This window comes from Schistocerca cancellata, chromosome 1 (assembly GCF_023864275.1).
Source record: "Schistocerca cancellata isolate TAMUIC-IGC-003103 chromosome 1, iqSchCanc2.1, whole genome shotgun sequence".
Classification (NCBI taxonomy): Eukaryota; Metazoa; Arthropoda; class Insecta; order Orthoptera; family Acrididae; genus Schistocerca; species Schistocerca cancellata.
Window position 1 is genome coordinate 561,274,971 of NC_064626.1, and position 26,587 is coordinate 561,301,557.

At 40.6% G+C, this 26,587-nt stretch overlaps 1 protein-coding gene across 2 annotated transcripts in view; it reads left to right on the top strand.

Annotated features, from left to right (window-relative positions):
• LOC126181157 (caspase-8) overlaps window positions 1-26,587 on the top strand; it is a 155,276-nt gene that overhangs the window by 18,559 nt on the left and 110,130 nt on the right. For both annotated transcript variants that reach the window (XM_049924749.1, XM_049924750.1), the window contains exons 3-4: window positions 15,659-15,806; window positions 17,464-17,676. In XM_049924749.1, coding sequence (XP_049780706.1) covers window positions 15,659-15,806; window positions 17,464-17,676 — 361 coding nt within the window. The remainder of the gene's footprint in view (window positions 1-15,658; window positions 15,807-17,463; window positions 17,677-26,587) is intronic.

The window sequence follows — 26,587 nt, forward strand, 5'->3', positions numbered from 1 at the left end:
TACAATAGTTTATTAACCTATATCAAACAATTTTGAAAGCTCATGAATGTCTGGTTTGAAGCATGGCAGATTCAGATTTGTTTGTATAAAAAATATACAAGTTAGTGAATCAAAAGATATTGTTTTAGAGCTTACCTTCAGCTACAATTATTGATTATTCAAACACTCAGTATTCAACACTAACATTGTACAATGTCAACACCAAAAATTACACCGCACATAAGAGTGACACTATGAAAACTGCCAATAATGAAAGCAACAACTGAAAGTGGTGACCCATCAATGGATCATTGCTGCAAGAATAGACCCTTACTAAACTATTGCTGCTTTATAATGCCAATGAAAAGTCACTGACAATGAATATATGCACCACCATGCCTTGTAGGGTTAAAATGTTCTAAAGATAGATTGCTTTCAGTTATGATCTTCCAGATTTTATTATCTGAAGAGCATTTTCTGAGGTTTTACTATATTTATATTCTATACCGGACAATAATGTAAAACACTTCTTATTAGCATAGTTACATTCCCTAAACCACAGACAAATCTGTTAAGACACTACAATTACACTTTTTTATTTACAACTTGAAATTATATTAATTTTTTTTAATTTATCGATAATTCATTTTCCATATTTTGTTAGGTATTCGTACTCATCAATATGCAAGATCCAGAAATTAAACAATATAGCTTGGAAAGCTTAAAGCATGCTCTTTCCAGCTGTGGTAAGAAAAAAAGGATTGAATAAGACACAGTTGAGATATTGCCCCCGAAAATAGCCTAAAATTTGCACGTAGATAATTTTAGCCATCTTTGCAGATGCATATCTTTTCGTCTAGGCATCCAATCTTAATTAAATTTGATCCACATACCGACATTATAGGTGGCAATAACCCTCTGAAGTTTTGGTGTGATTGGCTCATATGAAAAGTAGCAGTGGTGGTCAAACCTGGGTTCTCGAAATAGCACGACGAATTTTTTTAGCCACTTCAGAGGCTTGTATCTATATTTAGGTGTGGCTAAATCCCTGATTTTTGCCGAGGTGTGATTCAGCATAAAAAGTTGTCTATGTATATTAAAGCAAAGGATAAAAAGTCTGCTAGAACTTTTTTTAAAGTGTAGCAAACTTTGCACATTTGCAGCTTCGTATGTGATGCGGAGATGAGTAGCATCTCTGTAAAAGCCCCTAAAAATTCAACCGCTGAAGGTACTGGGCTGAAATTTGGTATATAACCATCAGACCATATAGAACCTTCACACTAAATTTCATCATATTTTAATATTGGTACCTTTGAAGTGGGGAATGACCCAAACGCAGTACTATGCTACCACCTGCCTGCGACAGTTGCATGAATGACAACCACTCACAGTCTCAGAAATGTGCTAACCTACTAAAGGAATGCAAAATCAAGGAACTGAAGCTCACAAAGTCTCTCTCATATTTTGAAGCTTGGAAGAAATTTTTGTATCCAGTTGCAGTGATACCAAAATTTGCTGCTATTATGGTCAGTCATCAGCAGTACGTAGTGTACTTACTCCCTCACAACTGACTTCTAGTAGTTGCACAAATAAAGTTGGGCATGGTGGCACAGGCCATCCCCTCATGTGGAACTACTCTCCGGACCCGGCCAAAAAGCAGCTTCCTCCACTTGGGACCATCTCTGCAGCAATCCACAAATCAGAAGTCTAACACGAACCAGTAGCTGATGGAGCCATGGGCTGTGGCCCCCAGGGCTGCCTGCTCTCTTCTGTTCTGAAACTCACAGCGAATAAGTCCATATCATATTCTCTGCCATTGATGAAAGAGGAGGAGGAAGACTTGGAAACCGTGTGACAAGGCTACTCTGGTGACTTCGGAGGCATCATATCCCCCTCACACATCTGTTTCCGATCCAGAATTCATCGTTGTTGATCCATACCCACCAGTGATGCAGTGATTCTGGTATATGACCTGTCGTCCCTACCCCTTCATTCATAAGCAGATCACCCTCAATGTGAGAATCCAGATGAAACTGCAATGTATGTTACTGTCAACTGCCAGAACTACAATAGCTAATTTGCTCTTGCTCTCCAAGCAATACATATTACTGACGACAATGCCCAATTTCTGAGAGATTACTGTACATACTGGCTCAGAGAGAACATCTAGAAGGGTCTATACATTGGTTTGTGTATATGTCATCAGTGAATTGATTTCCCATGTTGGAAGCAAATAGTGAGAGTGCAAATCACCCCAGTGATCACTGTTTGTGACATTTCTCTGTCTCTAGACAGAGCATTTACATACCTTGAAATGACCAACTTAATCTAAAAATCCCCCCCCCCCCCCTTCCCCCTTCATCCCTGTGCCCTTTCCTTTTTGGGAGATTTCAGTGTGTACCACCCCCTTGTGGAAGTACCACATTATCTGTTGGTCCTCTTACCGGTTCTGTGTTACTTACAGGATCTTTCTGGCTGTGAACCTTATGATCTGCTTCCCTAATCTCATGGCTTCTCTCCAGTGTTTGCTACATAATTATCTTCGTGACAGTAACGACTTTTCACTGATCCTCTTACTTCCTTGTCACTGACCAATGGACTGTTTACAATGTTGGGCTCTTTAGTAAGTCAACTGGTAGTTGCATACCTCTGCTGTCACATTCTTCCTTCTGTCAGATTGTATAGATGAAGTTGTGAGATATGTGTCTGATGTGATCACCCATGCTGCTGGAACTGCTATTCCCCTTTCTAAAGGCCCACTCCACTACTGACCAATGCTTTGTTGGACCAGACATTGCAACAGCTATTCAGGATCATCAATGGGTGTTGAAATATCTCAAATGACACCCTTCACAGACCACCTTACTTTTAAGCAGCTTCATGCTAAGGCTTGCAATCTAATTCAGTAGTAAGAAGGAATGCTGGGCGTGCTACATCTGCTGCCTGAGAACGTATGCCTCTTCATCCCAGATGTGGACCCTGCTTTGTAATCTTCTGGGTAACAAAGAATAGCTGTTCTGGGTCTCGTTCTTCATGAAATTTGTACAGATACATGAAGTTTTTAGTGAGCACCATGTAACCTATGTTGCTACAGAATCTGTGTCTTCTTATCCGGCTTTCTTTCGAAGGTAGAAAGTAGAAGACATTGTGTTTTTAACTCCATCATGCCAAATTGTATAGTGAACATTTCAGTGACTGAGCACTGTTTCAGGCTTTCGACTCTTCAAACAACACAACCCCAGGCCCTGATTAGATTTATAAAAGGATGATCCAACATCTGAATGTTACTCAGACTCCATCTACGTGATCTTTGACTTTTGTTTGTCTAGAAAGAGTTTCCTGTCGAGTGGTGATATAGTATTGTTGTTCAAAGTCTAAAACAAAGTAAAACCCAAATGCAGATGAGGTCTCTCACCACAAATATTTAAGCACTGGGAGACACCTCATCTGCTCTGAGCTTCATACTGCCCCAACCAATGTACGCTATCCGATAAAAAGTATCTGGACACCCCTATGTAATACAGAAATGACTGCTAAAAGTAGTGAGAGGTTGACCCACCAGTAGAAAAAGACATTGTCTGTGCGTGAAGAGTTAAAGTGAATGGGGGGTACAGGGCTGAGTATGTCCTTATAAGCCATGCATATCTGTAGCCAGTGGTTAGTGACGCTGGCGTAGGTGGTGTAACGTGCAGTGTCACTGGATGGAAGGTGACTGGAAAGAAGTTATTTGGAGTGATGAATCACACTGTACCCTATGGAAATTGGATCCATCAAGTGTAGTGCCAACAGTGAAGTACTGCAGAGTTGGTGTTTTACATGGTTAGGGTGCAGTCCTGTTATTGCACTTGAGAAAATGCTAAATTCATAAGGGTATGAACACATTTTACAGTATTGCGTTCTGTGTACAACAAAGGAACAGACTATGATTATTTGCATCAGCTTGACAGTGCATCCTATTGTAAAGCAGCATCTGTGAGGCAATGGTTTGTGGACTGACATTCCTGAAATTGACTGGCCTTCGCAGAGTTAAGACATGAACCCATCGGAGCACATTTGCGAAGAGGTAAAACGACTTTTTTCCAGACTCCAGTGTCCAGCATCACTACCTGGAAGTTAGATGAATGGCAGTCTGACTGGGACACTAGCAGCACTGCAGAGTGGGTTTACAATGTATTCCCATGCATCAAGAACAGGCTCAACTGTGTGACATCACCCCTACTTGAGGAATGGTGCACCTGTTAACAGGTCACAGTCCATATCCCAAACATTTGCATCAAGTGGGGTGTAGTAACACACCAGTCAGTGAATGTGAAGAGGAAGGCTGTGCCGATCGTATTGTTCTTAGATGCCCACTTTTCCAAGTAGAGTGAAAATTGCAGGCATCTGCAAACAGTTGACATGACCAAAACTTGGGGACTACAGTTAATGATTGCAGATTGAATATATAAAAGGCAGCTTTGTAAGATACAATGGACGCTCTGAATATCAAAATGTCAACAGATCAAAGAAGCAATCCTCCATTATAGGTAATGATAGGTGTATATAAATTTAATTAAGAGAACTTTATATAAAATAATAAGGAACATTAAACAAGTCATAAATTTGTGGCAGTGAATTGAATTGAAATTAAGCACTACCTTTTCGTTTCAGTTCTTGGGGAAGAATGGGCTGCCATTTCTCCTCAGATGTTGACACTTCATTGAAAATTTCCTCAGCAGAGTTCAAGCCATGGTACAGATAATGGGTAGACACACTTCATATTAATGTCTACTAATAGGTGCCTGAATACTTTTGATCAGATAATGTACTTTCACTCCTTAAATTATTTCACTTCTTAAATTATTTCACTTCTCTGGCATCACTATTTCTTTCAATGCCTCGATTTTATCACTCCTACTTCTTTTCATAACTCGGTCTAATTTCTGGTGGAACTCACTAACTCCAGATGAACTTTCGACTGAGGGGCTGATGAACAACCTGTTTAGTCCTACATCTTCCAACAATATGTATTCAGCATAGGTAGCAGAGACAGGAATGTGTGTGATATTGTACTAAATATCTTAATGGAAATTGGTGTAACTTTTAGACCGTGAGATTGTTGTGTTAGTTGTTGTTCTCCCCCCCCCCCCCCTCCCCCCTTCTCCTTACAGGTACAGCCACAATTTAGTTACCTTACTGGAGAAAAACAGCTATTGTAGCATCATTGATTGCAGGTCATAAAGGGATGGTTAAGAACAATATGAATCAATTTTCCCTCAGCAAGTGCGGCAAGAAACATATTACTGATTAAGTAGACAGCGGAAGTGTGAAATCCCTCTCTGGACCTGAAAATGTGCAGCAGGAGTTGACACACTTAAGAAAAATTTGTTTTGAGCAGTGTTATGAGCACCAAGAAAGTCTGGTTGTGGTTCAGCAGCCGTCTTTTAAAGTTACTAGAAAACCACAGAGGTTCTTGGCAGTCATGAACAAAGTTGAAGCCTAGAATATGAACAGAAGCTGAATGATTTGCTGGAGACAGTGTGAGAAATATTAATTCTATTTCAGAATTACCTGTATAATCACATGCGTATTGGCAAAGAGCAAGTTGAAATACTGACTTCTGTATACCATAACTCTATCCTGCAAGGAAGATGCTCCTGTTTACTGTGAGCACATCAACTTTTAAAACTTTTTAAAATGACACTGAGATAGAATGATTCTGAAATTGCAAATAATCTTTAGTAGCTCACTAACTGCTGGAGTTGAACTGATAACTGTCACAACTATACAGATTATATGAAAAGCGTTAGCCCATTCTAGCAGTGGTGTATCATAGGTCACTGGACTAAAAAGCATGACAAGTGATAGGAAGAAAACACAGCGTGCTTCACTTCTCCGTGAAGGTCACCTAATAACTAGACACCATGTTGCTGATGTTGATCAGTTGTAGAATTATGGAGTGAGAGTATGTTTCATGCTTGCATGTTACAACAGCTTTGGGTATCTAAGATCTCTCTGTAGCTTTCAGCATAGGTGTGGGTCAAGTTACATGTTGAACACCAGAGGTGCCCTTGGCTGTGCCTGCCCTATTTGCCTGTGGGCTCATTCCCTTCACTTTTGTTACCTTCCACATCTTTTTCCGATATTTGTTTTGCACTTTGGTGTCTATTTTTCACTTGCATTGACCTCTCTCTCTGTCAGTTTAAAAAGGAGTTACTTCTATATGGTTGTTACAATGATGCACTACGTGGCTTTCAGAACTAATACTTCCTTCTTCCCTGAGGTAACAGTGACAGATTGGGGAAGGTTAAAAAGAAAGAGCAGGTCATTCAGGCCTCATGCTCGATAGGAAATGGTCTTGATCCTCCCATGTGTCATACCGGGCAGTCCGCTGTATGCGGTTCCTCTATGTTCTGTGTGTCCTCAATGGTACTTTCTGGGGTGGTGATCGAACCACCCTCCTCTGCGCATCCCTCTTATGCTGTATCAACATTATCCACCATTGTAGTATCTGTTTGGCCATGGGTGCCTTTTACACTAGCTCGGTAGAGTCTGTATGCTGAAGCTGCTGTACTACCACTGGCGTACTGCTGTGACTTTCTCCTCAGCAGGTATGCATGCCGTTTACCTGCCATACATAGCCACCCGTCCTATGCCACCTTCTTTGATGATTTCCATGATTGCTAGTATGGGGCATGTCCCTCTTCTCTGTTACCTCCTGGAGTCCACTTTCAGTACTTGATACAGCAGCTTAACTTCACGCTACCTTCAACTTTCCAGGTGGGTGTGAACTGTTCACCACCTTGTCTTTGTGAAGCAGCCGATGTTAACCCTTGCCTTCATTTGCTTCGTAAGCACACTTCTCCAGCCTCGATCTATTGCCTTCAGTTTCACAACCTTCACAAGGAACTTAGCAATAGTACCTTTGTATACACTGATGGCTCTCAGACCGACTGTGGTGTCGGGTGTGCATTTGTCATTGGCACCCATGTCTTTTGGTATCTGCTTCCATCACACTGCTCAGTATTTACAGCCAAGGTCTTTGCCCTGTATCAGGCCACAGAGTATATCTGATGACACAGCCTTTTCAATTGTGTCCTCTGCTCGGACTCACTCAGTGCCCTTCAAAGTCTGTGTGCTGTACACTGCCCATCCCTTAGTGCAGCGGGTCCAGGAAAACTGTCACTTGCTCACTATTGGTGGAGCCAGTGTGATGTTTGTGGGTTCATGGTCATGTCAGTCTTCCAGGAAAAGAGGCTGCTGCCAAGGCTGCAGTCCTCGTACCACAGCCCTTGAGTTCCTATATTCCTTCAGATGATCTCTGCGTTGCCTTCTGTCAGGAGGTGGTACCCCTTTGCCATTGCCAGTGGTCCTCCCTTCACTGGAGTAAGCTCCAGCTTATTAAGCCTCTCCCTGCAGCTTGGATGACCACCTCTCGGCACTCCCACCAGGAGGAGGTAATTTTAACTAGGCTGTGTATTGGGCACTGCCTTTTTAGCCATTGTCATTTGATAAGTGGTGCTACCCCACCAATTTGTACACATTGTGCCCAGGTTCTAGCTGTCCGCCACTTCCTGATAGAATGCCCATTTTTTAGCTGTTTACATTCCATCTTGGGTTTGACGTCTGAGTTATCGGCCATTTTAGCAAATGACACGTGGGCTGTTGACCGCGTTTTACTTTTTATCCACCAAAGCAATATGGCAAAGGCCATTTAAGTTTAAGTTTTAGTTTTGGACCTCCATTCCTGTATGGTGTCTTTTCTAGCCCTTTTTCCATGTGCCTGTTTTTACCCATCTTCTATTACATAATAGAATTGGGTCTGAAGATAGACGTTTTTTAACTCATCTCGATCTTAGTGTTCTATAGTTTTGACTTTGGTGGGTATGACCCCAGTTGCGCCCTAAAGCAAAACAAAACCAAACCAAACCATCCACAACCAATAAGTTAAATGCCTCAGTCCTCCACATCATCGTCTCCGGGCATTAAACTGTATTTGGCACCAAGGCATTTACCCCTCTCAATGGAGGGACTGTATTGTGGTTCCTCTCTAAGTCCATTATCAATTTGTTGTCCCTCGATAGTTACAGGCCGATCAGTCTACCAGTGTCCCCTGTAAGTTATTTGAATGGATTGTGGCTCATCAGCTCTGTTGGGTCCCCTAATCTTGGGACCTTTTGTACCCTTACTACTGCAGGCTTCCGAAGGGACAGTCTCTGATAGACCATCTGCTTTGGTTAGAAACCGCAGCTCAGCAGGTTTTTCCTCACTATTGCCATCTCATCGCAGTTTTTTTAAAGGCCTAAGGCACTGCTTGGAGCCGTCACATCTTACTCACAATCCATGAGTGGGATCTTCAGGGGCCCCTCCCAATTTTTATTTACCATTTCCTGTCACACTGGTTGTTCTGAGTTCAGTTTGGCAGTTCCTCAGTTCTCTGCAGACCCAGGAGGGTGGTGATCCACAGTGTTCCGTATTAAGTGTCCCCTTCCTCGTTGTTATTAACAGACTTGTGGTCTCTGTTGATCCATTGGTAACACCTACTCTATATGTGAATGATTTCTCTATCTTGGCTAGGTCCCACTCAGTTGCCTCTGCCAAGTGACAACTCCTGTGTCTTCTGGTGCACTTTCGTGTGGACACTCAAACTTTTAAATTCTCTCCCCCTTGTATCTTGGGTGGCATATTTCTGACACAATACTCCAGTCCACATCAATCTGGAGCTTTACACCAGACTCCCAGCACCTGACCATGATCTGCTAGTTCCATCTCTTGGGTCTTTTTTTACAAGTAGATTACTTGGTTGCCCCATAACTGCCTTCTGGAGATTGGTTGTTTCTGGAAACTCAGTATCCTTCACTTTCTTGCCTGCACTCTTGGGATGTGCAGCAATAGACTTTCCTCCATTTTTATCAGGCATTAGTTCTGTCCCGTCTCATCTGTGGTTGTCAAGTTTATGGCCCAGTTGCCCCTTCGACATTGCTCCTCTTGGACCCAGTTCTCCAGCATGGTATTCATATGGCCATTAGTACTTCTTGCTCTCTTATTCTATCTGTATCTGCTGTTATCCTGCTCACCCCTCCTGTTCTATTCATTCGTCAGCTTCAGGACATCGCCCGTCTGCTGCTTCATTTCGAGTGAGTTTAATGCTTGGGCTCTGCCTCACTTCTTGCTGCTGGGATTTTCTGCCTTCCCTCTTTGTCCTTTTTCCTACATTCTGTACTGAACACTCCCCCCCCCCTCCCCCCCCGCGCCCCCCCCCCCCCCCCCCCCCCCCTCTTCTGTACATATTGTCTGGTCGTTTGGGTTGCCTTTTCTTGTCACTTTTTTCCCTGGTGTTACCTCTGTTGTGTCAAGATCGTTGTATGCTGTGGAGATTGGAATTGGTAGATGACAGTGCTGGGTGTCCCTACATGTTTGGTGGCTCTGGGGTGCTCCCTACTCTGGTCCCTCCCTCGTCCTCCTGTTTTTTATTCTTCTTTTGAACCATCAGGTAGTCAACAAGATTGTAAAAAGTACCTGAGCTTTGCTGGAATTAAATCCGCTGTAGCAATTTAACGGCTTTCCCGCAGGTGACGAGGCAGAAATTGTAGTGGGAAATCTTAGTGTACATTTTAGTATAGAGACATGAATGTCAAAACGCACTTAGAGCAAATGGCTTGGCAAGCAGAAGTAAGGTAAATGAAATACGGCGTAGCATGTAAAAGGAGCGGAGTTCAAGAAACAGTATCAGAGGAAAAGAAGAAACAAAATCCTACTAAATGGGCTTCAAACTGTGAAAGAAGAATGCACAAGTTTGAAGAGTGATTTGGAGAAGCAGCAGAGATGATTTGTGGAAGACCTGGTAATAGGAACAGATAAGAGGAGACATTGGTGGAATTTTAAAGTTAAAGAAGCAGTTTTAAAGAAAACTCCATTTAGAGTATGCTTTCAACAAAGGACATCAGAGGTGAGAGAATAATACACTCCTGGAAATTGAAATAAGAACACCGTGAATTCATTGTCCCAGGAAGGGGAAACTTTATTGACACATTCCTGGGGTCAGATACATCACATGATCACACTGACAGAACCACAGGCACATAGACACAGGCAACAGAGCATGCACAATGTCGGCACTAGTACAGTGTATATCCACCTTTCGCAGCAATGCAGGCTGCTATTCTCCCATGGAGACGATCGTAGAGATGCTGGATGTAGTCCTGTGGAACGGCTTGCCATGCCATTTCCACCTGGCGCCTCAGTTGGACCAGCGTTCGTGCTGGACGTGCAGACCGCGTGAGACGACGCTTCATCCAGTCCCAAACATGCTCAATGGGGGACAGATCCGGAGATCTTGCTGGCCAGGGTAGTTGACTTACACCTTCTAGAGCACGTTGGGTGGCACAGGATACATGCGGACGTGCATTGTCCTGTTGGAACAGCAAGTTCCCTTGCCGGTCTAGGAATGGTAGAACGATGGGTTCGATGATGGTATGGATGTACCGTGCACTATTCAGTGTCCCCTCGACGATCACCAGTGGTGTACGGCCAGTGTAGGAGATCGCTCCCCACACCATGATGCCGGGTGTTGGCCCTGTGTGCCTCGGTCGTATGCAGTCCTGATTGTGGCGCTCACCTGCACGGCGCCAAACACGCATACGACCATCATTGGCACCAAGGCAGAAGCGACTCTCATCGCTGAAGACGACACGTCTCCATTCGTCCCTCCATTCACGCCTGTCGCGACACCACTGGAGGCGGGCTGCACGATGTTGGGGCGTGAGCGGAAGACGGCCTAACGGTGTGTGGGACCATAGCCCAGCTTCATGGAGACGGTTGCGAATGGTCCTCGCCGATACCCCAGGAGCAACAGTGTCCCTAATTTGCTGGGAAGTGGCGGTGCGGTCCCCTACGGCACTGCGTAGGATCCTACGGTCTTGGCGTGCAACCGTGCGTCGCTGCGGTCCGGTCCCAGGTCGACGGGCACGTGCACCTTCCGCCGACCACTGGCGACAACATCGATGTACTGTGGAGACCTCATGCCCCACGTGTTGAGCAATTCGGCGGTACGTCCACCCGGCCTCCCACATGCCCACTATACGCCCTCGCTCAAAGTCCGTCAACTGCACATACGGTTCACGTCCACGCTGTCGCGGCATGCTACCAGTGTTAAAGACTGCGATGGAGCTCCGTATGCCACGGCAAACTGGACGGCGGTGGTGCACAAATGCTGCGCAGCTAGCGCCATTCGACGGCCAACTCCGCGGTTCCTGGTGTGTCCGCTGTGCCGTGCGTGTGATCATTGCTTGTACAGCCCTCTCGCAGTGTCCGGAGCAAGTATGGTGGGTCTGACACACCGGTGTCAATGTGTTCTTTTTTCCATTTCCAGGAGTGTATAAAGTGAGGAAGAGGGTGGCACAAAAGAAGTGATAGAGGGAAAGATAAAGTGGATGGAAGAATGGGTCATGGCGTGGGAACAGGGTAGTAAAGGAAATAAGAAAATACTATATGGAATGATCAGAAATAGGGGAAGAAGAATAGCAGAGAGTGTAAAAATCGTTGATAAAGATGAGATTGAGGTAGAGGAGGAGGACCTCAAAAGAGTTATGGAGAACATATTTTAATGTGCTGAATGTGGGTGGAACAGTACAGGAATTACAGGGATTTAGGGGTAAAGCACATAAAAGTTAAGGTGGAATGAGAAAATGAACTAATGAGGACAGAAGTTGAAAAGGCATTGAAGAATATGAAATGAGGAAAAGCATTGGGGTTGGATAAACTGTGGAAATTTATTTTTATTTATTATGTTATTCATTTATTTATTTTGTGTTCCAGTGATCCATGTTATGCATACATCACAGGATATGGGATGTGGAACTTTTTCATGTTTGTTGTGGTTACAGTCTGTGCTATTATCTAAATGGTACTACTCAGGATCAGAGTAGAAGAGATGGTGACAGAGGCTTTATAGAGTTACGAGAGCTGTGTGAAAGAAAATGAAGACTGAAATAGACTGAGAGAAAGGAATAATGGTAGCCTTTTGAGATGCAGCGAGTTGGGATTTACCCATCTATTTGTTTTTTGTTCCTAAGAATAACCAATTTTTTTAACTTTTTTGTGCTATATATTAATGCAGATGCATGTTTAATATGTGGTATGTATAGGAATATGTTGAATTGTTGTGCATGTAAAATGTCATGTAAATTGCTCGCTCAGTTGTTTATATTTTTGTTCAAGAATATAGTCATGCAAAATTTTTTAGTAAAAGCATTAGTAATTGAAAGATACATATAATTAACATTAGTGATGTCATGCAATGAGAGAAACATTGTGAGCCATTAAGCTACAGAAGTAGTATTGTTACCACTGATGCAAAAGCAGACCCTCCCAATGTCAAGAGAATATATTTGGAATTACCTAAAAGTAATTAACTTACGAAATAATTGACTCAAAAGATCAGAACCTCCAGATTTCAATCACCTATTTTGCTTTAATGACTGCAAGATTCTGAACTTTGACAGTAGGATCTTACTGCTGCATTTTTCCCTAAATCTGACAATACAACTCTCTAATTCAGTCAGTAATTAAGATTTTGATTAATCTAGAATCATGAAGTATTTACTTAAAGATGGATGCCATAGTTGTAAATAGGGGATTTCAGAAACCAAGTAATAACTGTATTCAGTATACTGCTGTGAATTGCTAACCTGGAACACTTTACATAAACCAAACAATAGTTAAGTCTTAAGAATCTGTGCAAAATAGTAAAATCAAACCTTACAGAGTTTCAAAGTATTATGTAATTTCAGAATTTAAAATGTGCTCGTATGCCTGTGTATTTATAGTGACCCCTGTCCCAGAGTCTGCACTCCCTGACCAGCCAGCATACAGACAAAAACTTTTATGTCAGATTGTGTAAGTGTCTGAACCCACTTAGCGTTAAACATCTTTGTCGGCTTGAATATGAAAGTCCTTGTCTGATCAGTATACTACTAACATCTGCCAGATTGCATTAGACTGGTACACTTGTAACATCTATATGTCAGTTCACATTATAGTTTGTGATTAGCAATCATACATAAAACATAAACTTGTTGGTTTGTGTGAAAGTTTGCATATTGCTAGCCCAGTGTTGGTTAAGGTGAAATTCTTCACCTTGAAATAACATGCACAATAAATAGTCTGTTATAAAGAATATGAAACTTTATAATAACTTTGTGTCTGGAAATTTCTGAACTAGTAAATATTAACCTTAAAAGTCCTAATTATCTGCAAACTGAACACTGGGCACTGACACAATCATAATTATACAATGTAGGCTCTCATAGCCAGTGTTGTCTCAAGTTAAAATTTCTGGGCTGAGTGGCCATTGTTAATGTACAAAATTGCTTTCTGATGTGTTGGCTCCAATGAGATGAGCATTTTAACAAAGACATCACATTATCATGCACACATGTATAGAAAAGCTATAGAGATTCATAAACGCAGTCACACAGTCAGCATTTCATGGCATATTGTGGTACCCTCTGTGCACTATATAAAAGCTAGAGCCCCTCAAACCTTAATGGCAGTAGCTTTCTTTTACCTCAGAAGATGTCTCCCGCAATTGGAGATGAAACATCAAGAAGCAGTTTCATACTGACCATGGCTTCTCAGTGCAGAAGTTCTAACTGAACAACCATAATTCTGTTATCATTTTTTCTGCACCGTGAATGTTAACCAAATCCATGGTGTGCTTAGTAGTTGGATGATTCTACTTCCTTATGGGATCACAAAGGTGATGTGCATCCATTTACCAGAATGGGCCACCAAGTGTAATACTGTGCAAATAAATTGGGATGAAACACTTTCAAAACTCATTGTGTGTCCAGTTTACATCATTTGAATCTATCCTGTCTGACAAAATTCTCAGTATGTTATTTTAATTTGACAAGATAGATGGATTCTTCAGAACTACAGGGGCTTCATCCTTTAGTGCCACTATGCGAAAATCTGATAAGAATCTGGAGAGCAATGTAAAAGCAACTGGGAGAGAAACAGTATGGCTCCAGACTGGAGAGTTAAACAGTAGACTAGATCTCATACTTACGGTGAGATAGCTGCAAAAACATGGCTGTGAGTATGGGATAAATCTACTGATCATCGTCCTGGATTTAGAAAAAGTGTGACACTGTATCTGGAAGTGAAGTTCAGAAGGCACTAATAAGGAAAGGGATAGAGAAGCAAACTGCTCTGAGGATAAAAGTACTGTTTCAGGGGAGGGACAGAGAGAGAGAGAGAGAGAGAGAGAGAGAGAGAGAGTGTGTGTGTGTGTGTGTGTGTGTGTGTGTGTGTGTGTGGGGGGGGGGGGGGGGAGGATGAGTGAGACAAAGGAATGTTCTGAAACAAGGAATTGCATCATCTGTACTACTATTCAAAGTGTTGATAATTGATATACGTAGTGACACAAATGGTGAGAGATAATGGAGGTAAGATGACATAAGTGTTGTTTGCTGATGAGTTTATGGTATGGGAGAATGAAGAGGAATTTTGGGAGTGTCTGGGAGAATGAGGATGAAGTTCAGGAGCAATTAGTTGGAAAGGAGTTGTATAAGAATATAACCTAAAATTTAATGCAAACAAGTGTGAGCTGTTGGTCACAATAACAAAAAGTGTAGACCTATACTAAACATATCACTGGGTGGGGATCAGCTGAAAATGATGAAATTTAGAGTATCTGATGAGCATAATACAGGAAAAGGGAAGAAATGTTAAAGGAATAAGTTAATGTGCAAGGCAAGCTGAGAGCTTTATGTGAAGTGTGAGAGAGGAAGGTATGGAACAAAGAAGCCCTTTAAACAAGTAAATAGGTGGTATACCAAATGTGTTATATACAATTTGTCCTAAATTCTGCTACAACATGAGACATTAAGGAAAGAGAACAACTTGGTGTGAGCTAGTGAGATTAAGTCCTGGAGAAGTCAGGTAACTGTAACAAAAAAGGGAAAAAATGAGAAATGAATGGGTACCCCCAACAAGAGATGATTTGTGGAAAAAAGATTAACATGGTATGGGCATTTAATCAGAGTGGTGAAGATGCATGGGAGACGCACAAGTTAGAGATGGGAGGCAGAAAATCCAGGAGAAGAGAAAGGGGCAATTGGCTAGAAGGAATGAAGGAAAGCACCTGGAAGAGTAGCGACAGGGGATTCAGTGGCAGGAAATTGTACATTTCTACTTCTTTGTTTTAGAAATTTCATGACAATTCATTTCCCTTGCTCATGAACTATATTCAGCTCGTATGTGTCACGGAATGCACATTTAATTCATATTTATTTCCTGTTGGAGCAACTCACTCTTAACTCCTGATGATTTTAGAAAGTTATGTAGAACAATGCAGGAACTTACTATTTCACCATGCATACAAGAGCTGTGGATTGTAGCAACCTGATTTCTTTGTAACTTGGAACGGTTCTGCTTACTGTACAATTAAATAAACAATATGTATTTGGATTTGACACTTCCTGACAGATCAAAATTGAGTGCCGCACTGATGCTCAAAATGGGAATTCTCCAACTATCTTTTCAGAATCTAAACCATTTTAGTCCATTCTCAGTTGGATATCGTCCATGTCACCTGTTTAATTTCATAAACATTTTTAATTAAAATGTCTTAGAAACTTTTATTGATATGTACAGTGTTGTAATGATATCAATATGATGACTATCTTTGTCACAGGATGGAGATACCAAACTGTTCTTCAGAGTTCTCTAGTACCGAAGTAGCATCTCTTGTCAAGAAGGCAATTGACCTCGCAGAATCTGATCATAATTCATCAGAATTTCTGGATGGTTCTGATGAGGATATAGAAACAGATAATGTGGAGGTAAGTGTTTTTTTCCTCCAGGTCCTTTTTTTCAGTGATTGTTTAACAGCAAGCAGTCAGTGAAAGGAAAAAGAAAACATTTGGTTGTTCTGTAGTGCCTGTGTGTGTGTGTGTGTGTGTGTGTGTGTGTGTGTGTGTGTGTGTGTGCAGGGGGGGGGGGGGGGTTACCATGCATACAAGAGCAGTGGATTATAAAAACCTGATTACTTATGTAACTTGAAACAGAATTTGCTTACTGTACAACAAGATAAACAATGTGTATTTGGATTTGAAACTTCCTGACAGATCAAAATTAAGTGCTGCACCGGTAGTCATAATGGGGAATTCTCCAACTATCTTTCAAGAATCTAAACCATTTTAGTCCATTCTCAGCAGGATATCGCATGGCGCAAATGCACATTGGGTGATGGGTGCATGTGTGTTGTGGTGAGGAGATGTCATCTCCAGTGACAAAATAGAAAGCATTTCTTGCATGTTTTTTTTTAACTATATACTCCAGTTCTATCAGCTTACTCTCATACCTTAAAAATAAATGCCATTGCCTCAAGACAAAGATTCTGGTTGGCTATCTATGCATTACTTTGTATTTGGAAACAATTTTTGGCCATTCTTGAGTAACTCCTGTGATTCATTCAGTAGAATTAGTGGCTAGTCAACAAGCAGTGTCACCATAAGACAATACACTGTGTTGGTGAAATGTTGGAAAAATCCCTTGAAACATTAGCTCATTTCCTCTGTTTTTTTTAAATTAGTTTGGTAAGAAATGTGCAGTTTGTGGACAAACCTATAACTCAAATCACTTAAAATAAGGATTTCTAGCCTATTGTCTGTCTTAATGATGACCTCCTCTTGGGTAAAACATTACGGAGATAAGTTCCCCATTCAGATCTCTGGGTGGAGACTACTCAGGAGACTGATATCAGGAAAAAAGACTGGCATTCTGTGGGTTAGTGTGTGGCGTGTTAGGCCCCTTTATCAGGTAGGAAAATTATGGAACTTATGAGGGTGATCAAAAAGTTTCTATTCGAGAGAGTTGTTGCAACGTATATGCAATCTAATGTGATCCTGATGTGGGTATATAAGCACTGATATCTAAGCAAGGGACTGATGTGGCATTCACACATTGCTGACATGTCTACAGTAAATCTGGAAACATTAACTTTGGTCATACAATGAAGGCTTTCATGACCGTATGTTTCAGCTGCCGAGAATTCTTCTGGGTTGTATGGTCTTGGTCTATGGAACTCTTCTATCCCTGATGTTTCATTCAAAGCTACGTTGGACATCTTCAGAGGTGCTCTGGGTTGTGCTGAGTCTTGCCGACTGGGAAAAATAGAAAAATATTCAGTGTATGCACAAAAGATCTTTCAAGACACGTTGCTTTTTGCAGGGTTTTGGTTCTCAAAGTGTCGGGAAGTTCTACGCTGGGTTAGAAAATCTTTACCCTTCAGATGATTGATAAGTTTTATTTCATCCTGGAAAAAGTGTATTTTAACCAAGAAATGTAAGATTTTTTTTTCTTGTCCATGTATAGATCCTGATTAGTCAATATCATACCCTCGCATACTGTTTTCTTTCAATTTTTGTCATACTTACTTTTTATGTATTACTGGTATTCGTAGATTATCGTCACTTGCCTTTGCTATTGATGTTACAGCCAAATGATATAAAACTTGCAAATGATCATGAAAATCCTGTGAAACATGTTGGTCACCAAAGGAATACAGTGAATCCACAATGGCAACTAACAGGCAATCATATAACACCAGATCAGGTGTCTGATATTGAGAAAGAACTGGACTTCTATGAGAAGATTGCACTTGTCTTTTTACTCTATGATAATGAAGACCTCGCGCTTCAGAGAATAAAAGTAAGTGATTTGTACTTGGAATTATTGTTATTTGTAAAGTACAACCTACCTAATTGTAAATGTTGTGGGAATATTTAACTCATTCTTGTCACCTGTCACTTCTTTCCTGTGCTAAACCTAAATATTAAATGTTGAAAGTTGTGATTTATGGTGAATGCAGATAGCCAGTCAGTTTCTGATTTTTGTTTTATTATCACAAATTATTTATAGCCAACAACAAGATAGGTCATTGCCAACAGAAGCAAGTTTGTCATTTTAGTTTCCAGTAAGGCGTTTTATGGGTACTGGTATCAAGCCACAACGCTTCTCTTCTGCCAGTCTGTCATGTGCTGACTGACTGTGAAGTAGGAACACCTTTCCTAGAAAGTGATTGTTTCTGTGACTGATACAACTACCTTAATACTCATTGTAGATATTTATTTGCAAATCAGATTACCTTAGGTCCATTTTTTTTTTTTTTTTTTTTTTACTTAATCTGATTATTGTGTAAACACAATTGACCTCCTTGTGATATTGAAATTTTACAGTTGTAGAGGTTTTGAATACTGTAATAGATTCAGATAAAACTTAAAGGGAGAAGAGCTTCCTCATCTACTTTCTAGGTAAGGGATGTCCATGGAATGGATCAGAGTAATTTGAATATTCATTTCTTTATAACTGTTTGTTGCGGACTGATCTGATAGATAGGGTGAGCAGCAGTTGGTGAATGTTTGCTGGTGAAGCTGTAGTGTATAGGAAAGTATAGTCTTCAGGTGACTGATACAGGAGTGAAGGATAACTTAGAAATAATTTGGTGTGATGAATGGCAGATTGCTCTGAATGTAGAAAAAACAGGAGTTAACACAGTGGGAAAAACAATCCTGTAATGTTTGAACATAGTATTAGTGGTATTTTGGTTGAAACATTCACTTCTATTAAATATCTGGACATAATGTTACAAAGCGATATGAAATTGAACAAGCACATGTGGACAATAATAGGGAAGACAAATGGTAAACTTTGCTTTATTGTGACAGTTTTTGGAAACTAGCTTATCTACAAAGGAGACCATATGTAGAACACTTGTGCAACCCATTGTTGAGCATTGCTAGAGCATCTGGGATTCCCACAGGTCGGATGAAAGGCTGGCATCAGAGTGGTTCAGAAGGGTACTGCCAGGCATTGTCAGCGAAATGTGTTAAATACAGATACTTCGTGAACTCAAAGGGGATTTGCTGGGGGAAAGACAATGTTCTTTTCACTGTTTAGAAAGCTTAGAGAACAGGCATTCACAGCTGGCTGCAGAATGATTCTACTGCCACAAGTATGCAATTTGTGTAAGGACTGCAAAGGCAAGGTGAGAGAAAGTAGGGCTAATTTCGAGGCATATAGACATGTTTTCGCTGACTTCATTTGCGTATGGAATGGAAACGAAACAATTAGTAGTAGTACATGGTATCCTCAACAATATACAATATGGTGGCTTGCAGAGTATGTTTGTACAAAGGGGAACCCACTCCCCCCCCCCCCCCCCCCCCCAAAAAAAGGAATTGTTTTTTAAAGGCTATATATTTTCAAGAACTATCTTATACCATTCAAAATGCTCACCATTACATGTAATACATTTGTCCCACCGGTGCTTCCACTGTTCGAAGCATTTTTTGCAGTCATCTTAACATTTTGCCGTCTGCACGTCTTGTACAAATTTATTCGCTTGGCGTCGGCAGTGCTAATTCAGATTACTTGGCTTGTTGCTGGCATTCTTGACATTATCAGGAAATTATAAATTGTTAAGTTTTACTAATCTCATAAGTTCACAACCCTGTTCCTGTACATTCATGAAATTTCAAAGATATACATACGTAAATAAATATAATTTACAAATGTCTGCTTGTGTCTGTGTATATGCGGATGGATATGTGTGTGTGTGCGAGTGTATACCTGTCCTTTTTTCCCCCTAAGGTAAGTCTTTCCGCTCCCGGGATTGGAATGACTCCTTACCCTCTCCCTTAAAACCCAAATCCTTTTGTCTTTCCCTCTCCTTCCCTCTTTCCTGACGAGGCAACTGTTGGTTGCGAAAGCTAGAATTTTGTGTGTATGTTTGTGTTAGTTTGTGTGTCTGTCGATCTGCCAGCACTTTCATTTGGTAAGTCACATCATCTTTGTTTTTAGGAATATAATTTTTTTGTTTCATATATTTGTTTATTTGCGTTGTCTTTGGTATTTAATATTTCTCTTTTATCTGATATGCAGCAAAACAGTCTCCAAGTTGTAATGCAACTCTACAAGACTTGCACATTAAGTTCATTGTTCTCCCGTTTTTGGTTTGGAACATACATGGCAGTTTCTTCATTTTCGTTTATTTGTTACAGAAATAAATATTAGTTGGTGTTATTTGTGGCCAAAAAGTCTGTCATCTGGATTATGATGGGACGTACGTGATGTAGTGGCAACCTGCAAGTTTTGCTCAGAAGCAGGTACATGGTTGTTCATCCATAAACCACACACGTTCAGTAAAAAATTGTGAAATTGAAATTGGAGACTCTTGTGTTCTATATTGAAATATTAACATGTATGGAATGCATTAAATAATGCACAATTACAGAGGTACATGCAAACCTTTTTTGACCATTTATAGTTTTTCTGTATATAGGGTAATAAATCAAATATTGGTCTGCCCAATCCATTCCTTTCATGTATTTGTTGTATCTAATACACTTTCAGTTTTTTTTTTAAATTGTGTATTTGGTTTTTCTACATTTCCTTTGAGTGTCAGTCAAAGTGGCATTGTGTATTGTACAGATCATTTGTATCATTTTAGTCTTCAGAGCTCTCCATACCTGTCAGAGTACTTCACCTTTCCATTGATGACAAGCTTCAAACAAATTGACTTTTGTGCACTTTACTTTTTCCGGAAATCCTCTATTTTGCCGTATTGTTCCACAAACTTGAATTTTCTTATCAAGTAACTTCTCTGCAAGTTCTGCACTGTTACAATAATTATTCATTTAGAGGTGATGCCACTTTGCATAAGATGATGTCAATAGTTCCATCACTGTTTTTACTAAAGGCAGAATGAGGAAATGCATCTGAATGAGTATGCCATATTTCGTAATTTTCGACAGATTGTAAACTTTAAAATTTAACCATCCATGCCACCGTATCATTCCTTCATCAGTTGAGATGTTTCGACTTAGATTAAAAGTTTCTTTACACTTTTTGGAAAAATAATCAATTACAAATTGCAGTTTGAAAAGCCGGTCGGCATTATCCAGTTTATTGTTGTTATCCGAAAAATGTAAAAATGATAATATTTGTCTGAATGGGTTGCAGGACATCGTTTTGCAAAATATCGATGTGTCTGTCAATGGATTCATTGACCAGCAATCATTGGTCTTTGCTTTTTTTACAACTCCCATAAGGATAGAGAGCCCAAACCGTTTTCTAAGTTCGTGTCCCATAACGTCGACAAATTTGGCATTTTTTTTATCCAGTTTCCTCCTGTTGCAATTTTTACTGTAGTACTTGTTGGTGTCATTGCCAATATATTCAAATATATTGTTCCCAATATATAATTCTACAATATTCTCGATGCTTTGTGTATCGTTGGGAAATATGTTGGGACATATGTTGGGACTCAAGAGATCCTTCAGATTTATTATTGGTCCTTCGTAAATCAAAGTCTGATCACTGTGCACTGTCTTCTTTGTCTGATTCATCGGAATCAGTTCGCAACTGTAGCGTTTGCCAAATTCTTCTCGGACATATCTCACTATTTTCCAAAGATTCTGCTCCATAAATTTTTTTTTTTTTTTTTTTTTTTTTTTTTTTTTGTGTATATATATAATGTCCAGTGTCTTCTTCCCAATCGGCCAAGTCATCTGGAATGTCAGACAAGACATCTACGTATTCATCGTAAATAATTGTATCGTCTCTTTCGTCTGTCATGATGAACGGGCACAAGTACTTATAAAAACAAAACACTTGTTCAGGTGTGTAACTTACGGTTATCTAAACAAAACACCAGCAGAATGCAAAAGATACTAAAATGCTGAAATGCTGTCACCGGCCACTACGCGATACTACGCACATGACACCACTGTGTCTCTGGCCGTTGCCACACTATTTTGTGCACAACACCACTGTGGTGTCGCCGGACGGTATACTGTTAACAAAGGGCCGACAGCTCCTCCCTAATGTTTTTCTTGACTTAGTCAGTGTTGTCAAATCGGTGTCCTTTCATGCCCCTTTTCATGTCTGAAAATAAGAAAAGTTTCACGGAGCCATGTCAGGTGAGTAAGGTGCACGGGGCAACGGAACTATGCCATTTTTAGTCAAAAACTATCTAACAGAGATTGCGGTATGTGCAGGTGTGTTGTTGTTGTGGAAGAACCAGTCTCCTGTCTGACACAAATCGGATCTTTTTTCATGAACACTGTTGCACAGTCTTCCTAAAACTTCTAAATAAAAGGTTTAAGCACAAGCTCTCAAAGTTTTTTTCAGTATTTTCGTTGATACAGGTAGGTAATCGATGTCCAAAACTAGGTTTGTTATCTATCGACGTGTCACCATTTTTTCGAGCAAATCACTTGTATACTTGAGTTTTTCCCATAGTATCATTTTGGTATGCTGTTTTCAGAATTAAGTTTCAGCAGCATTTTTACTGAGTAGAAACAAAATTTCACAGCTGCACATTGTTCACTTAAACTTGCCATCATAAAAAATGAAATAAGAACAAAACAGTGCTAGCAAAAACGATCTCTGCAGATGAGCAGAACAAGCCAGGTCGACACCACTTGCGGCACTGAACTGGCAATGAGTTGTGCTATATGTGCCTAGCAGCAGAAATGTGTACAACACAAGCTCAGCCCATGGCATTGTTGTTCTGCTTTTATAAATTCTTTTAATATCTTCTCACTAGTGCAGAAGTAATACACTCTAGTAGTTATGTTTTCCTCCTGTTCAAATGTTTCCCATGTTTTGCCGTCTCTACACTTCATTTTTTTTCTTATCTGTGTCATCGTCATCACCACATGATCATGTTTCCAGTCCCAGGCTGGATATGTTTGGAACATAAGCCTTGCCAGTCCTCCCCTCTTTCTTTTTCTTTTTTCCCCCATGCAACACACTCTTCCACACCTTTTAGCCATATACCCCTTGGTCTTCTTCTTGGTAGTTTCCTTCGCATCTCTGTTTCATGTATCTTCTTGAAAATATTCTTGTTTTCCATTCCCTTTAAGTGCCCATAGCATGTTACTATCCTGTTCTGCAAGGGCTTCTCATTCACTATTTTCCTTATTGTCTCATTCCTCATCCTCTCTTTCTTCATTACTCCTATCTTGCTATCGAGGAACTTCATTTCACATGCCAGAAACCTGCTTACTTCTATTTTTCTCATTACCTGTGTTTCAGAGACCTCCCTGTTTTCCCAGATCATCTCGTCGTCCACGAGCACCATTGCTTTCATCTTGTCTTCTCTAGTTTTTCTGCCAACTTAGCCGTTATTTCATACAAGACCACAGTGAAGAGGAAATGTGACAATGCACTGCCCTGTTTCACTTCAGTTGTTTGCTGGAACCAATCTATCTTTTCATATCCCACTTAGACACAACTCAGATTTCCACAGTACCCTGCTTGTTATCTCTGTTTTCCACTTTTCTCTTTTCTAGTGCTTCTCAGACCTTTCTTCTACAGACTGTCAGATGCCTTTTCTATATTGTAAAGGCCATTTCAAGGTCCCCAAATTAATAGCGATACTCCACGAGCTGCCTGCTCCATGAGCTTCCTCACTGCAAATATGAAGTCAATAGTTGACCTCCCATGACTGAAGCCATACTGCTCTTATCCGAGTTTGTTCTCTACACTTTTTCAATTACTGTCCTCGAGGTTCTTTTTGTATACCTTTGCACAGTGTGGTAGCAGTGGGACTTCCCTGTAGGTTCTACAATCCTTCCATTCTTGAACACAGGGATGATTAGTGACCTCTTCCAGTCCTAACAACACCTATCCCATCAAACGCAGGGCTACCTGTGAAACCAGTCATGTGATCTACAAGCTAAGCTGCAACCACTGTGCTGCATTTTATGTAGGCATGACAACCGACAAGCTGTCTGTCTGTATGAACGGCCACCGACAAACTGTGGCCAAAAAACCAGTGGACCACCCTGTAGCTGAACATGCTGCCAAACATGATACCCCTCATCTCAGTGACTGCTTCACAGCCTGTGCCATATGGACCCTTCCCACCAACACCAGCTTTTCTGAATTGCGCTGGTGGGAACTTTCCCTGCAGTACATCCTACGTTCCCATAGCCCTCCTGGCCTCGACCTTCGTTAGTCACTGTCCTCACCCATCCAGCCCTCTCCCTGTTCCCATTCCAGCACTACACAGCAGTCATTTCACCAGCACACCCAGTCTTTTAATTTCTTTTATTTTTATTTCTCTCCTTTCCGCTACTTACTACCTCCCTCCTCCTCACCTTCTCTCCTACCCTCCGTCCAAACTGCAACACTTCACTGTCCGCCACTCCCACCGTACTACCCCTCCCCGCCCCAGCCTCCTCCTTACCCCCCACCCCACCCCCACCCCCCAGTCTACACTCCCATCACGCACTGGGGCTGCTGCTCACAGTACAGTTTCAGCTCTCTCAGACTGCAGATGCATGTGCAAGTTGCGCTTGCGCGAGTGTGTGTATGCGTGTGTGTATGTGTGTCTACTGCTGACAAAGGCCTTAATGGCCAAAAGCTATGATTGTCTGAATCTTTTTATTGTGCCTATCATGGCTCAGCATCTCCGCTATATGGTGAGTAGCAAGTTTCAGTCTCAAATGACATGTTTTGGAGTTGACAAAGTTTTCCATGAGCATTACATGACAATTTTCAAAATTGAAGGGCCAATATATCACTGTGTTGGTTCATTTCTACCCTTTTCCAGAGCTGAATATGAATTCCTACGAATCTACTTATATTATTACATGTATTTCACCAACACAGTGCATCATAAAATTATTCAAAACTTCAGTTGAGAACTTACTTTTGGATAATTGTGCAGTTCAGATCCAAACTGACAAAACGCCACTGGGGCAGCATGTTCGATGCTGCAGTGTACCAACCAGCAGTGTAGTTGAGATTGTCATAGTTAGCGAAGAACATGATCCACATGATATACTTCTTCAGTGACAGAATAATACAATTCTTCTTGACGCTGAAACACACAGATCATACGATGTGCTGCTGTATCTCATTTTTTTGGAGGGGCTGGACAGATATTGTTTCAATGTTATGTGAACTAATCCAGTTACAGGTAAATACAGATACCTTTATTTCATTTTATCGAATGAAAATATTACATTCTTTTTAAATTTCAAACATTCGTAAGTGCACTTTACGCTTTTCTTCTCTTTCTTTATTCGAAGATGAAAAACTCAACAAAAAAGTATCAGTGATAAATTAATATTCACACCATGTAGTGATACCTGAGAATGGAACAAACCATATTCTACAATGCCATCAACTGTTCCATCAGTATGTGGTAGATAGGCATGCCAAAACTGAATCTGAACGTTTGTTATTCATTCACATAAATCAATCATAGTTGCACTCGGAAGAAACATTCCCTTACAAGACGCAATATGAAATGATGGAAATGTTTCCAACATTAGCAAAATATTCGTACTCCCATCAATGTTAGATAGCAGTCCATGGCATGTGCATGAATATGCACAAGATGCTATGACATGTGTTCACATGGTCGGCCCAACTGTTTTGTTTATCCATGATAATCCAGCATGGCACGAGATAAAAACTTCTGTTGTCTGGTCAGTGTCCATGTGATAGACATGATTTGACTGCACGAATATGCAAGCAAAAACTCACTAAATTGATGGACTTACTTGTGAAGCATCACATTTATGGTGAAACTCGCTGTTGGATGTATGCTACTGAATGGCAGAAGGCATGCTTGCTTTCTCATACGGCTCAAAAAGAAAATACAAACACTTCAAATTTATATAATTTAACCAAAAATTACTAATCCTGAAGATGATCAACTGCTGTTCGACAGTGTGACGAGAAATATGGTGCATGGACGATGCGGAGCAATGAATTCACGATCTCCTTGCATGGTAGATAAGAAATGCATGATAAAGTATCCCAGATACCTAGTTCATGAAAGATTCATTGGTTATGATGGATATCCACAATACAGACACCAAAAATCAGAATATGGAGGTCATACAGCAACAATCAGAATGAAAAATGTTGACACTTAAATAAACAGTATGTGGATTGTGTCATATTCTCCTTTGTTATCAAAAACATTTAAAGCTCATATCAATGTTGAACATTGTCATTTTGTCAAATTGATCAAATATATATGTAAATATATTAACAAAGACAGTGATAGGGCAGTTGTCAGTATTTATAGACCTGATGTGTGCAACAATGAAGTGAGTAAATTTCAAGCAGGTCGATATATCACAGCAACGAGGCTGTTTGGCGTACTTGGAGTTTCCCAAATCACAGTCTCCATCACAATGTTATTCATCTTGGAAATGGACAATGAGACTATTTCAAGGCAGACACTGCATGAAATGTTGTTGTTGAACTGGTGCACACAACACTTACAGCATTTTTTGTGTTGTGTGAAGAACATATATTTTCCAAGTCATTATTGTACGTGGAAGTTCCAAAGTACTCTAAATGGAGTGCTACATCCAAGAATTTGACAACATAAGCAAGGCATGGGCATTGAAGGGTTATAAAAATGTATACTCGTCTGACACATGGGACCATATTTACACATTACATCCAAATAATGCCGAGCGTTACTATTTAAGAACGCTGTTGGTTAATGTCAGAAGTCCTACTTCATTTGCAAATTTGAGAACGGTTGATGGTGTAGATTGGTAGATTGCGAGATATACATCGAAGC